Source organism: Miscanthus floridulus, chromosome 9 (assembly GCF_019320115.1).
Source record: "Miscanthus floridulus cultivar M001 chromosome 9, ASM1932011v1, whole genome shotgun sequence".
NCBI lineage: Eukaryota > Viridiplantae > Streptophyta > Magnoliopsida > Poales > Poaceae > Miscanthus > Miscanthus floridulus.
The window spans coordinates 100,159,234-100,172,078 of NC_089588.1; the positions used below are offsets into that span (position 1 = coordinate 100,159,234).

The 12,845-nt window shown below is 38.8% G+C and overlaps 1 protein-coding gene across 1 annotated transcript in view; it reads right to left on the bottom strand.

Annotated features, from left to right (window-relative positions):
• Positions 1-404: 404 nt before the first annotated feature.
• Positions 405-12,845, bottom strand: part of LOC136484012 (ubiquitin C-terminal hydrolase 12-like) — a 36,837-nt gene continuing 24,396 nt past the window's right edge. Inside the window, exons 17-32 of the mRNA XM_066481176.1 lie at positions 6,001-6,078; positions 5,807-5,895; positions 5,582-5,690; positions 5,356-5,424; positions 5,155-5,265; positions 4,516-4,571; positions 4,235-4,412; positions 4,042-4,143; positions 3,891-3,962; positions 2,786-2,851; positions 2,537-2,602; positions 2,359-2,442; positions 2,161-2,277; positions 1,656-1,730; positions 1,483-1,569; positions 405-1,026 (exon numbers count right to left, since the gene is read on the bottom strand). Of these exons, the coding sequence (XP_066337273.1) occupies positions 985-1,026; positions 1,483-1,569; positions 1,656-1,730; positions 2,161-2,277; positions 2,359-2,442; positions 2,537-2,602; positions 2,786-2,851; positions 3,891-3,962; positions 4,042-4,143; positions 4,235-4,412; positions 4,516-4,571; positions 5,155-5,265; positions 5,356-5,424; positions 5,582-5,690; positions 5,807-5,895; positions 6,001-6,078 (1,401 nt within the window). The 3' untranslated portion in view covers positions 405-984. The remainder of the gene's footprint in view (positions 1,027-1,482; positions 1,570-1,655; positions 1,731-2,160; positions 2,278-2,358; positions 2,443-2,536; positions 2,603-2,785; positions 2,852-3,890; positions 3,963-4,041; positions 4,144-4,234; positions 4,413-4,515; positions 4,572-5,154; positions 5,266-5,355; positions 5,425-5,581; positions 5,691-5,806; positions 5,896-6,000; positions 6,079-12,845) is intronic.

Here is a 12,845-nt window from a genome sequence, read left to right on the forward strand (position 1 = left end):
ATGTGGTCGAGGTCAGGTGTTCCGTGTTCAATTGTTCATCCTCTCCAGTGGTTAGTCATCATGGTGAAGCCATCGAACTCTCATGCAACCATCAAGAGATGCTTTATTTCCAAACAAAACCCACCTTGTTCGCTTAATCATTTACGTGGCTTATAAGCCGGCTGATGTTATTTTGTTGTGAAAGAAAAACACTGTATCATGACTGATAAGCATGGCTGAAACAACGAACAGAGTGACCGATGCTAGCAATGAGTTCTGGCCACCACCGCATTATAAATTCTGAGCAAGTTTTTCAAGATTTCAAAATCCTACCATTATGTTGACTAAAGCAGCAGGAAACTACAACTTTCAGGTCCATTTAAGAAGCATGCAACTATTTTGACACATCACGATCACGTTGCAAAAATAAACATAAATAAAACCTACAATTTTTTTCTCGCTTCAGTGATGATCGAAGCAGTAGGCCCTAGAGCAAGCTGTAGTTTCTTACAATGTCAAACATTGCATGTTTGTGAAAGGCCTCAAAATTACTCTCCTTTTTCAGACATGAGATGGAAGCTGGAAACTGGAACCAATTTACAGTCAACCACTGTCACTACATTAACAATAGTACAGGGCAGCATATGCGGGATCAAGCCGAGAGAGTCACAACTATACCGCCTGCCTGCTGTATACACGCCTCCTACCAAAATCTTATGTACCCAACTTTGCTCTAAGATGAAGCAATATCTTCCCTTGTACCCAACCGAAACGGACATCAATGCCCTAGCACCATCACCCGAGGGCAAAGAAGGAAAATCTTGAAAAAAAAATCATTGCTATGGGAGCTGGCTGCTACAGATGAGATGACAGCGGCCGGCCTGTAGCACTGGAATAGATAGTCATGGCACACCGAATGGTTAATGAGGTTTCCCCTGACAGTATAAATTCCTTATCCTCCCTTCATATGGAGTACTTGCCATGAGGCCAGACCAGTTAGAAATTTCAATTGTAAATTTTGACCGGCTTCTCTAATGAGTGACGGTTCTGCAGGTAGTTGAAACCACCGGAACAAAGTTAGGATTACATAACAGAACCTGAATACAAAACATGATATGAATGGTACAGTGAAGTGCATAAGAATTCAATGGACATGTAACCGTGCATGCCAGAACTCAAAACATAGTCTCAGCAAATATCTGAAGAAAAATTGAAATGTCTTTCTTGGGTGGTGGCAATTATAAAACCATTCTAGGCAACAGAGTCAAACACAGATTCAGATAAAACGGATTAATAGTGAATTCTCTACATTATCATGCAGACTCAAAGATCCTTTAACCCATTCACCTGAAAATAGCGATGATTACAGCAGATCTCATAAAGATGCAGCTATTTGAGATCATAAAGCATTGCATGTTTGCCTAAGCTATGATGACACTAGTATGGTACACAAAATTGACACTAGAAAATTTGACAGCGTTGTTTCACAAAAAAGTAGCATACCTGATTCACTGTATAAGCCCTTTTTGGTGCAGTATCAGTGTGCTCCATCCCAAGATATTGCTCCCAAGCTCCATAGACCTCTCTCCTCTGTAGTAATCAGATGACAAAGATCAGCAAACAGGACAAGCATGGAAACAGCTAGACAAGCATGTAGGCAACATCAAACAATGTACCTGAAAGCGAGTAGATATAACATCTGAATCCTGGAGGTAATCTGGCCGATTCATCGATATAAACGCAAATTTCCACTGCTCACATGAATATTAACAGGTATATCAGTTCTGTAGCTGCATAATATGCAATGCAACTCAAGGTAAAAGAAAAGGAAAGACAATGACAAGAAAAAGAATAGCAATAATCCAAAAGACCCGGAAATTACAAAAATCAAGATCTGTTACTGAATATCACTTTGTTATATCACTTTGCTATCACAGTTCGCAAAATAATTGGCAAACCATTCTGTAAGACATAAAATATGTGCATCTAAGTCACTTGTGGGGACTTTTTTCCTGACAAGTGACTGGAAACTTTTGAGATGATTGATAAATTTTGATAGTTAAGTATGGCATCTGAATTCTGCCCATTACAGAAGAACCAGATCAGAAATAGTGGTACTATTTATGAATAATAATATGTTGTCACTCCATCCATTAAAAGAAACTTCAATAGATGGATCACCTTGGAAAATTCATCGGCAGAGACTTGCAGTTTACTCTGTATGCGCTTCTTGACTTCTGCTAAAGTCTCACCTTCATGAATGAGCAGAAAGAAAGGGTCTCCAAAGTTCTGAATTTGCTGTAGGTCAAAACAATGTCAATTCTTGACATAAAAAATATTGAATAGCTATCTTCAAATACAACTTAATAAGTGCACTACCTGAGTCTGATTAATATCTTTCATGAAGTGATAAATATGAATTAGCCGATCATTTGGACCTATATTTTTCTCCTCTTCTGGAATCTACACCAATTGATAGATGCACTTATGAGGTTATTTAGAACTTTTCAGATTGGAACTACAGCCACCAAGTACAGTGGACAAAATTATTACACACCTCCTCAGCACGTAGTGTCCAATATTGATCGTTTATATTCTCTATCTTCTCTTGTAGTGGAAAGATCTATGAAAAAACTTGAATTAGCCACTAGCCAGTAGCCATAATGAATACAGTAAAAATGATAGTTTTTTATATAGAAGAATTCATTACGCTAGTTACAAAATCTTTGTTCTCAAGAAAATAAAACATAAGAAACACTGTATATTGTGTAATGCTCATGATGAATCATATGAATGCCCTAAGTACCTTATAGATCTTGTGGTAAAAGACTTCTAGCACACGTAGTTCAGCATTAGGACTGGACAGTTCAACCTGTTGATTAGTACAATTAAAAGCTTAATGAACCAAACCAGCAAGAGAAACCTAACAAGCCACTTCACAGTTGCTTTTACTTTTTCACTCGAACACACAGGAGAGCTGTGTATCATTATTACAGTACATATTAAGAAAAGAGAAGGGTCCGAACAACACCCACATTCACACCAAACAATAAGCTTTTACTCCATCCATCCCGCAAAGACATGATTTTTAGCAAACCAGACAGATTATTATCATGGAGAAAAGGCAAAGATGCCCTCCATTGTATCTCTGTATTTCATGGTGAAAAGATTGGACTGGCTGTGACATCTCCAGCAGCCCCAGGATTTAATGGGCATATATTGCTTCATCAAGGCAGGTTATGAAGGAATTAGGCGCCACATTTAATGGGTGCAGGTGGCTCACAAGGACAATTAATACTCCTAGTAGCTCTAAATCAACTATTTGTGGGACCAATTCCACTACTAAAATTCAAGTCTTTGTGGGACGCTTTAGTACAGTTTGATAGCAAACTATAAGTGATAATACAAGTATGACCAGACCCTTTAACCAGATTACCAGACAAGGCTAGGCACTCCATCTGCTGTAACTTTTTTTCCTGTCTTAACTCTTAAGAGCTACAAAATGTTCCTTTTTCTTTATTGTTGTATAAGACTTTGAAGAGACAAGCCTACATCTGGAATGGCCCACCTACCTACTTTAGTCTTTGCCACATTCAATAAGAATTAGTCTATTTGTTTATTGGCAACAATGCGACTGAGGGGACCTAACAAGTTTTAGGTAGCAAGGAAAACACTTAGGTATGGCCGTAGGGGTGCCCCCCCCCCCCCCCCCCCCCCCCCCCCCCCCCCCCGCAAAACATGATCTAGTGCACATAGGTCTCAAACATCAAGGGAAAAAAACTAATAGAAGTAACAAGGATATATGGATATATTCAGGGTCAACACAATAGTGTCGGCTTAGTCCAGCTGAAGTGTGACTCTGAAGAACAAAACTACAATTACAAATAGATTGAGGGGAATGTATTGCTTACCTTAGTTTTCAAGTCATTTATTACATCAGCAATGGTGCTATTTTTTGGAAGCCTGATGCTATGAATAACAACCTGGAGAAAGGATATCATATGAAGATATACACACAATACTTTAGGCAGTACACCATATGTGCCTGGTAGCAAAACAAACCTCATCCTTCGTAGGATGGTGAAATGCGACTTTCAGGGTTTTTAGGAACTGCAATTCTGGCAGTGGTATATCCAACACTTCATAATACAAGATGTCAGACGTCTGTACCAGATAGTGCTTTAGTAGGAAGTCCAACACACTTTGTTACAAGAAACCATGCTCATATTGACCAAAAGAAACGAAAAAGGTTAACCTGATTGTAATGGATGAGCATGTCCAACAGATGCTCCACTCCTCGATATTTGACGGGTTGTGGTTTAGGTTGCTGAGAGTAGCAATTGTGGGATGTAAGCCGAATTTTTGCTGGATCGTCCAATTCAAGTTGGCGAGCAACTCTCTCAACAACATCATCATAGGTATGAAGCTTTGACCTTGAGGCATGGAAAATTATTAAAAAAAAAAACATAATGGGTGAGATATATATTCAATTAAACAATTTCACCGAACAATGATGCACAATAAGCAAACTCTCACAATTTCAAAGAAAAATCATCATCCTTTGGTTTCTCCAAAGACCGGAAATGCACAACCTGCAGCAACCACAACAGTTACTTCAGGAACATGATGAGAAGCAGGTTATAGTAACTGCCGGCAAAAGCTCTAAGCTAAAAGGAGCCATATTGTTCTCAAGAATAAACTATATTGCTGACAAATGAATTGTAGAGAAACTATGCCACCAATAAATACTGATGCGAAGAAGAGGAAAAGGAATGCATGGACATTATGAACAAATGTCTCTTCTGCAGCATATAATTTAGAGCAATAAAATGAAAAAGCAACATCAAGCTGCTGCGTGAGATGCAGCAGAGCCTTGGTTGTGGCTCTTAGTAAGGTGCATATTAAAAAGTAAACATGGTACACTAGACAGATCAGTTCCATTAGAAGAGGGGAAAAAATACAAATAAAAATTCTCACTGTACATTTTCTAGTGACCTAAAACATACCAGAAATGATGTGGAACCGGAACATGACCATAAATAGATGTGGCAGACTGACAATGTGCAATAATAGCTAACAAACGGAAGTAAAATCATATGAAAATTGGAAGAACAAATATTAGTCTTATACCGACAGTACAAAATCGTAATCAAGTTGGACATACGGATACCACACCTGCCTATTATGGACATACTGCAAAAATGAAGGAACATCTGGATATCGCACTTGTGCATCATATTCTGCTCCTGGTGATTTTTGGAAACAGATAATGTCCCCATCTTCAAGCTAAAATATTGAGAAATTTTCGAAATAATTCAATAAATAACCCTTTAATTTGAGTTATGCGTCCCTTTGAATAGAAGTGTATTGACAAACCTGACTAGAACGAAAAGTGAGTTTCTTGTCGATAATTTCGCACATCACGTTTGGCTCAAACTTAATTTCCTGTATATATGTACCAATGGAACCATTTAAGCACAGTACTCATCATAAGGTCATCACGGACAGAATTAATGCATCTGGACAACGATGCACTACAACAATGCACTAGTGGACAAATCATCAGGACAATAAATATATCAAAACAAAAATTCAATCTTGCCTCATAAAGCTCAATTTCTTGATCAGGGGAAAATCCAGCCATTTCGTTTAGTTTTGCCAGGATTTCTGAAGGCTTGCCCAAAGCCTTCACGAAGAGCCTCCCCATAAAACTACATGAATGAAACAACCCCATGAGTCACATGATGATACACTTATTTTAATGAAGGATAAAGAAGCACTACTTAGGACAAGATGACAATGTTATCACTTAAAACAGAAGATGTACCAAAGTTCTTCCTTTTCTGGGTTGTAGAGTTTGAAGAAAAGAAGAATATCTTCCTTGCCCTTCTCAGGAGGAGGGAGAGGGCGCAAATCCTAAATGGGTAAACAAAGATAGGTAAGGAATCCACAGCTGAGTACCACCGCAGACACTAGTAACAAACAGATCTGGAAGGCAGCACAAATCAAGCATATAATTACCAGCCCAAGTTCTACTTCCAAAAACAGCTTCAACTCAGCATTGTGTGCCTTATTTGATACCTCCCTCAGTTGCTCCACCTAAGCAGGGAAAGAAAAGAATGGGATATATTCACATAAAATTGAATGTAAAAAATAAAGGAAGACCAAAAACAAAAAATAACACTGCAAAGGTTCCACATAAATAAGTGCAACACTCCACAAAGTTTTTCGCAATTTTGCTATACCATCTTGACAACTAAACACAACAGATTGGGCTACTAGTTTTTCTGGAAGCAAAGTATTTCATATCAGCTAAACAAATTCCTGAAAGGTTCCTTTTCTTAAGTATATATATCAACTCAACCAATTCCTAAAGTTATCCCAGCCCTTAGTATTTGAAAACGGGAACAATCCTTGAGAATAATGTGTAAGACATAATCTGCTGCTCCCCAATTCTCTCTTTGCTGCAGAGTAGGATTAGGAACTGGTCAGCATGGCTGTCCATTCTCTAGTGCTGTAGCTTGTAAGGCATTAGGCCATCTAGTACTAGTAGTTGGTAGAAACTACATCAGCCATGTTGGTAGTGGGCTGATCTAAGCAAGGTACTTGTAGTACTAGGAGTAGTTGGGGCTGTACTCAGCCATGCTCATGTGTACCTTATAGTTGGTACATGAGTTGTATATATTCTACCACTATGCAATGAGAAAAGTGTAAGTGCATCTAGCCTTTTAGTGGGTTTTGGTAAATTGAATGACAACACAATTAAAGGTCTAATAAGTTTGCTAAGTGTTGAACAGGAAATTGAGCCTATTGCATATACTTATGGGTTGTGTATTAACAAGTATATACAAGGTTCAACTAGTAGGCAAACTTGATGATATGCCACATTGTGTTAAAGTGAATGTCAAACTGTATATTATTATATGGGAAGTTTTTGGAAGCAATCTAGTTCAAGCAAAAGACAACAATACAAATGGAATCAATGAAATGGCTTCTATGTTGTGGGATATCGTAGCATCATGTGAAAGCAAACATACTTGATAAATGACATGTATAGTGGATATAAGTCGGTCTCTACATTGGTTTGCTTACAAGGATGAATATATGAAAGATCAATTGAAATGTCAAGCCAAAATGAGAAGGAAATAAGGAATCGTGAATTAGCTTGACCATATTGATGTTGATCCATGTATGTCTCTATGTGAGACAAACTGAAGCTTGATTGATCTCAACATACTTGGTAAATGATAATGTATAGTGGATATAAGTCGGTCTCTATATTGGTTTGCTTACATGGATGAATATATGAAAGATCAATTGGAATGTGAAGCCAAAATGAGAAGGGAATAAGGAATCGTGAATTAGCTTAACAATATTGATGTTGATCCATGTATGTCTCTATGTGAGAAACTGAAGCTTGATTGATCTCAACATTCATATCTAGAAAATATTCGAGTAAGGATCAAAATATTGAAGAAATATTTTTCAATGGATGCTTAATATAATGTGACTTAAGTATGGCTTGATAGGGTGAAGATAGCAAGAAAAGGGCTTCGAGGTACTAAGCGAAGGTGAAGGGCAAACGACGACTTGGCGACCGAGGTACCATGGCTAAAGTGAATAAGAGAGTACTTGCATTGAGTTGAGGTACTAATCAAGCTATGAAGAGTCATAATGTGTTGAGGATCAAATCATTAGTAGAAGTGACTTGAAGCCATGAAGTTGAACTCATGTGTATGGAAATGGTTCAAGTCACATAATCAAGGTATAATGAGAATGAGGAAAACATATTCGATAATAGAAGTTTTCAATTGTCAAATGAAGTGACAACCAGCTCAAAGGCATTTACATTCTTTTATGCTTTGAATTTGAATTTAGGAAAAACCGTACTATAAAGAGGGATTCCAGTACAGTTGGTCAACTGTGCAACCAGATGCTCAAAACTACAGATCTATATCCTCTTACCCAGCCAAAGCAGCTAGCCAAAAATCTCCAGATTCTACCTGTTTTGGCTAGGGCGGCAGTGCCGCCCATAAACGACCGTTGGGACCCAAGAGGTATAAATACCATTTGGGCCTGCCCACAACGTAGGGCCTTCTTCTCCAACGGTTCAGTTCGAAACTGAACAGACCAAAGCTCACCTCTCTCTCCTCCATTGTTGCTCCTTCATCCCTTAAGCAAATCCTTGATTTCCACCATCAAAACTTGAGAGAAAAGGCAGCAAAACTCGATTGGAGAGAAGATCCACTAATTCCCAAAGTCTAAGAGCATTTGGTTCACGTTTGGCCGGCGGTTCTAGGGTTTGTTACTCTTGGAGCTTGCTCCTAGCCGGCTAGGCGTTGCCCTTGTGCTTGCCAACTCGTGTGGTAGCCTTGGGAGGTTTGTAACCTCATCCTGCAGCTAAGAAATTACCCCTCACTTCAAGAGTTCATTCTCTTGATTTGAGAACGAGGGCAAGGCAAGCCTTGATGGCGAGCCAATCCTTTTGTGGATGCCTCAACAACGTGGACTTAGGCAAGCCTTGGTGACGAGCTGAACCACGGGATAAATTTTGTGTCTCGCGTACTTCACTTTGTATTCTTGCTGGTTCAGCTCTTTGCTAGCTGATTGTTAGGGTTTGGTAGCTCGATCCTCTCTTGTGTGAGATTTCTGTGGTATCTAGTCTTCGAACTGGATTTTGTCTTTCTGTTGCAGGATTGAGCAGTTGAGAGGGTCAGGTTACTATCTATGAAATCTCAACACTGTCTGCTTTATTTTTGAAGAGCGACAGTGCCGCCCTATAAGGCCGGCAGTGCCGCCCTCTGTTCTAACAGAGTTTCGAGTTGAATTTTTACAGGCCTATTCATCCTCCCCTCTAGGCCTCCTAGGCGACATCAAAGTCCTTTCAATTGGTATCAGAGCCTGGCTCTCAATTTCAGGCTTAACCGCCTTGAGAGAACGATGTCGACAAGTAAGGAGGTATCTCTAAAACTTTTACTTTTAGATGGCTCAAATTGCTAGTGTGCTTGATGTTTTTAGGACCATGGGTCCTCAAATAGAGCAGATTGTAGATGTGAGCATTTCACCTCCTCATGATGATTTGATCTACCTTTCTAAAGAGGAAGTGAAATGCTTACAACTCAATGCTTAAGCTGGTAATGTCTTATTTAGTGCTTTGAGTGAAGATGTACTTGATGCTGTCATATTTAGAGATGATGAACCACTTGGTGATGCTCATATCATTTGGACCACGCTCAAGGAAATGTATGGCAACTCCAAATGTGAAGAGAGTAACCTCTCATTGAAAAAACCACTTGAGGAATGCTCAACTTCATCGACAAATGATGAGCCTCAAGTGATTTTCTCAAAAGGCCTATTTGATCATGCCACATCCACTTCCTCGTCAACATATAACTTATTGGATGGTAATGAAATAGTTGGTGAGAACAATATTTTTACATGTGGTACTTCTACTTTCTTTAGTTCTTGTGAGACTAACATTTTGTAGGAAGAAGAAGCTTGTGATCGGTGGAAGCCAAATGATGAATCCACCTTACGAAGAAGCTCAACTCTCTATACCACTTCACATATCGGTCTCATGGCAAAGAAAGAGAAGAAAGTGGCAAGTGAGAGTGAGAGTGATAGTGGTAGTGATGATGATGAGATCAATCAACACCTTGCACGTCTAAGCAAGAAAGACAAGTTGATAGTGATCAAGGTCATAGAGAAGATTCAAGAGCAAGAAGATCTCTACAAGCAAGAAGAGCTTCTCGTTGAAAAGATCAAATGCTTAGAGAAGTTGACCAAAAAGCATGAAAAGCTTAAGTGCTCTCATGCTAGCTTGGTCCAAAGGTATGAAAACTTGTCAATTGAGCAAACTTATACTATTAACTCTCTATCTTGTGTTGCTCAATTAGAAGATCAGAATTATATGCTCAAGGACAAGTTGGAAAGGCTTACTAGCAAAAATGAGACTTTGCAAGAAAGTCATGATGGGCTTTTGTGCTCTCATGAGAAGCTTATGGAGTTTCATCTCATGCTAGAAGTTGCTCATGAGGTTGTGGTAACAACGGTAAAATCATACCAACCTCACACTCACAAATGCACATATACACAAGTTTCATCTATTTTATCATGTGCTAACAAGTGTTGCTCTCAAGCAAGCCAACCTTCCGTTGAGCATGTAATTGTAGAAACTTGTGATGATTCCATTGCAAAAGAAAATGAACAGCTCAAGGAAGAAGTTGAAATGCTAAAAAGAGACTTGATTCAATGGAAGGGCAAGTGCAATGCTCAACCTTCTCAAGATAACCATGAAGACATGGTGAAGAAGCTTGAGAAGGGATCAACCGATGCATGCATCAAGCCTTATCAAAAGGGTTACAAGTCCAACAATGGCAAAGTGAAGGGGATACTTAAAGAAGTGCAATCTGTCTAGAATGCAGTAGTTCAGCCAGCTGCACAGACTGCGGCAGTGCCACACCTGGACAGAACAGGAAAGTTCCCAATGCCATCAAGGTGCAACGTCAATCAAAGAAGACTCTCATCACTTGCTTCAAGTGCAAGAAAGACGGTCACCATGTCAGAGATTGCACCTTGAAGAAAGAAGAGAAGGGCGTGAGCAAGATCCAAGAGAAGAAGATGGCTCATGTCAAGTTCTCCAACATGGGACACAATGCTTCTATGTGTTCCAACAAGGTCGATGATCAAGCCACACTTCCAAAGAACAAGACAAGAAGAAGCAAGAGGAAGTGTTACGGTTGTCATGAAAAGGGACATGAAATTGGCTCATGACCTAATAAGAAAAGTGAAGGCTTGTTATCATCAATAAAGAGGTTCATTAGCAAGGTAGCAAGCAAAGTGCAAGAAGAGAATGCTAGAAAGAACAAGAACCGCCTATGTTACACTTGCAAAGAAAAGGGACATTTAAGTAAGGATTGTCCCATGAATAACACTTCTAAGCTCAACTTGTCAATTGATTTAAATATGCTTAGGAGGCCCAAAAATGACACTTGTGCTAGAAAGGTGATTAGTTCACCATGTGCTAGCACATAGGCCATTTGGGTGCCTAAGTCTCGTGAGACTAACTATAATGGACCCAACATAGTTTGGGTACCAAATTGTGCTTAGTAAGTATTGTAGGTACTTGAAGGTGATATGAAGCTTCGGGGTGCTTGAGCAAGTTGATTGAAAATATTCACTCAAGCTATTAATCAATTCACATTACATATTCTTATATGGTTGACCCGAAGATGAATCAATGAAAATACTTCAAACTTCATATTCACCTCGGTAACTAGTACCTAACCCTTGCTAGCTAGCCACTTGACATGTGTAGTCTCTAATAGTTCACAAATATATGTGTGTTTGTGAATTATTAAGAGTGGCTAGAGTACTTCAAGTCTAAGTGAATCATTTGCCATATGATGCTTTTAATGGCTCTCTAGTAGAGCAAGATCTTATTCATGTTGTAGGTAATAAAAAACCACCTTGTGGGCCAATCAAGAAAATGACCATTGGTGATATAAGACCACAAGAAGTACATGCTACAAAAGTGAAAGCTCCTCAAGTTGCTGTTGTACCAAATTCCGCTGACAACTCTGATGCAGAGGTGCAGCACACCCCTGCTGCAAATCAGCAAGGCGGTAGTGCCGCACCCAAGGGCGGCGACTGCCGTCCCTCCTACATAATAGCAGCTGACTCCACTCTAGTTCGTGGATAAATCTACAACCTTCATATGTGCAAGATGAAGATGAAAAGACCACCTCATCCATTACAATCAAGAAGGATGGTAACATCTAAATCTCAAGTGCAATTTATTTGAAACTAAACTCCTTTGTGTCTTGTGTAGCCATGTAGGATAATAGAAGCACTTGAGGATATTCATTGGTTGCTGGTCATAGAATAGAAACATGATCAAAATTGAATTGATCATCCACACCAAGCAACATAGATGACTTGACTTTCCTTTGTGGACTTCAAACCAAGAAAAACAAGATGAAGCAAGTTTATGTTCGTGCACATTATGAGTTGGTTTGATGGATTTGGAATCTTGGTACACATTGGAGGATACAAGTAGATTTCAAAATGGCCAAGAATAAAGAATCAAGCTCAAGTCAAGTAAAGAGACTTATTACTCACAAGTCGAGAACTTCCTACTTGATGGAATCTTGTCATATGTTAGATTGTCAAATTCTCATTCTCATCTTATGGGCATCTACATGCTATAATGGTTGTGAGTATCTCTTAGCATAGTTCAAATTGATTACACTATTGTTGCCATGACCTAGACATAAAGTGAAAATCTCAAGTTCTTAAATGAATAAAGTGCTATGTGAGAAATTCAAATACTTAGAGCACTTATAAAATGAGACTTTAATCTATGGCTAGAGTTGTGAGATTAATCTCTCTAAGTGATTTATGTAGTCTCACTAAATGAGAATGTGTTTCTCAAATAGTGTGCTATTATATGAAGGCTATCAATCCAAAACCATGTGTTGTATTTTCTCTCTAGCTAATTTGGATTAGATTTGTCTATGTTAGCCACTCACCATAATATGGCTTAAATCTGCCCTTTGGACTTAAATGACCAACCATGCACATTTACATTTCCATTCCACTCAAAAGAATGTGCATGAGGCATCAAGGGAGATTTAGTCCATGTTATGAGGTTTCTCCATTTTGGTAACCTACTTGTCATCCACATATAAATGGTTACTAAATAGAAAACTAGTGCTTGTGTTACTAATGTCTTCTTGTGATTGAGCTTATTCATAGAAAATCAATAAGAAGATGTGCTAATTTAATTCACAAGCTTAAAGGTTATTCTTCACCTAAAGAAAGATGTTGCTGCTAAAGGCCATTTAAATCAAAAGTTTCAGTTTCGC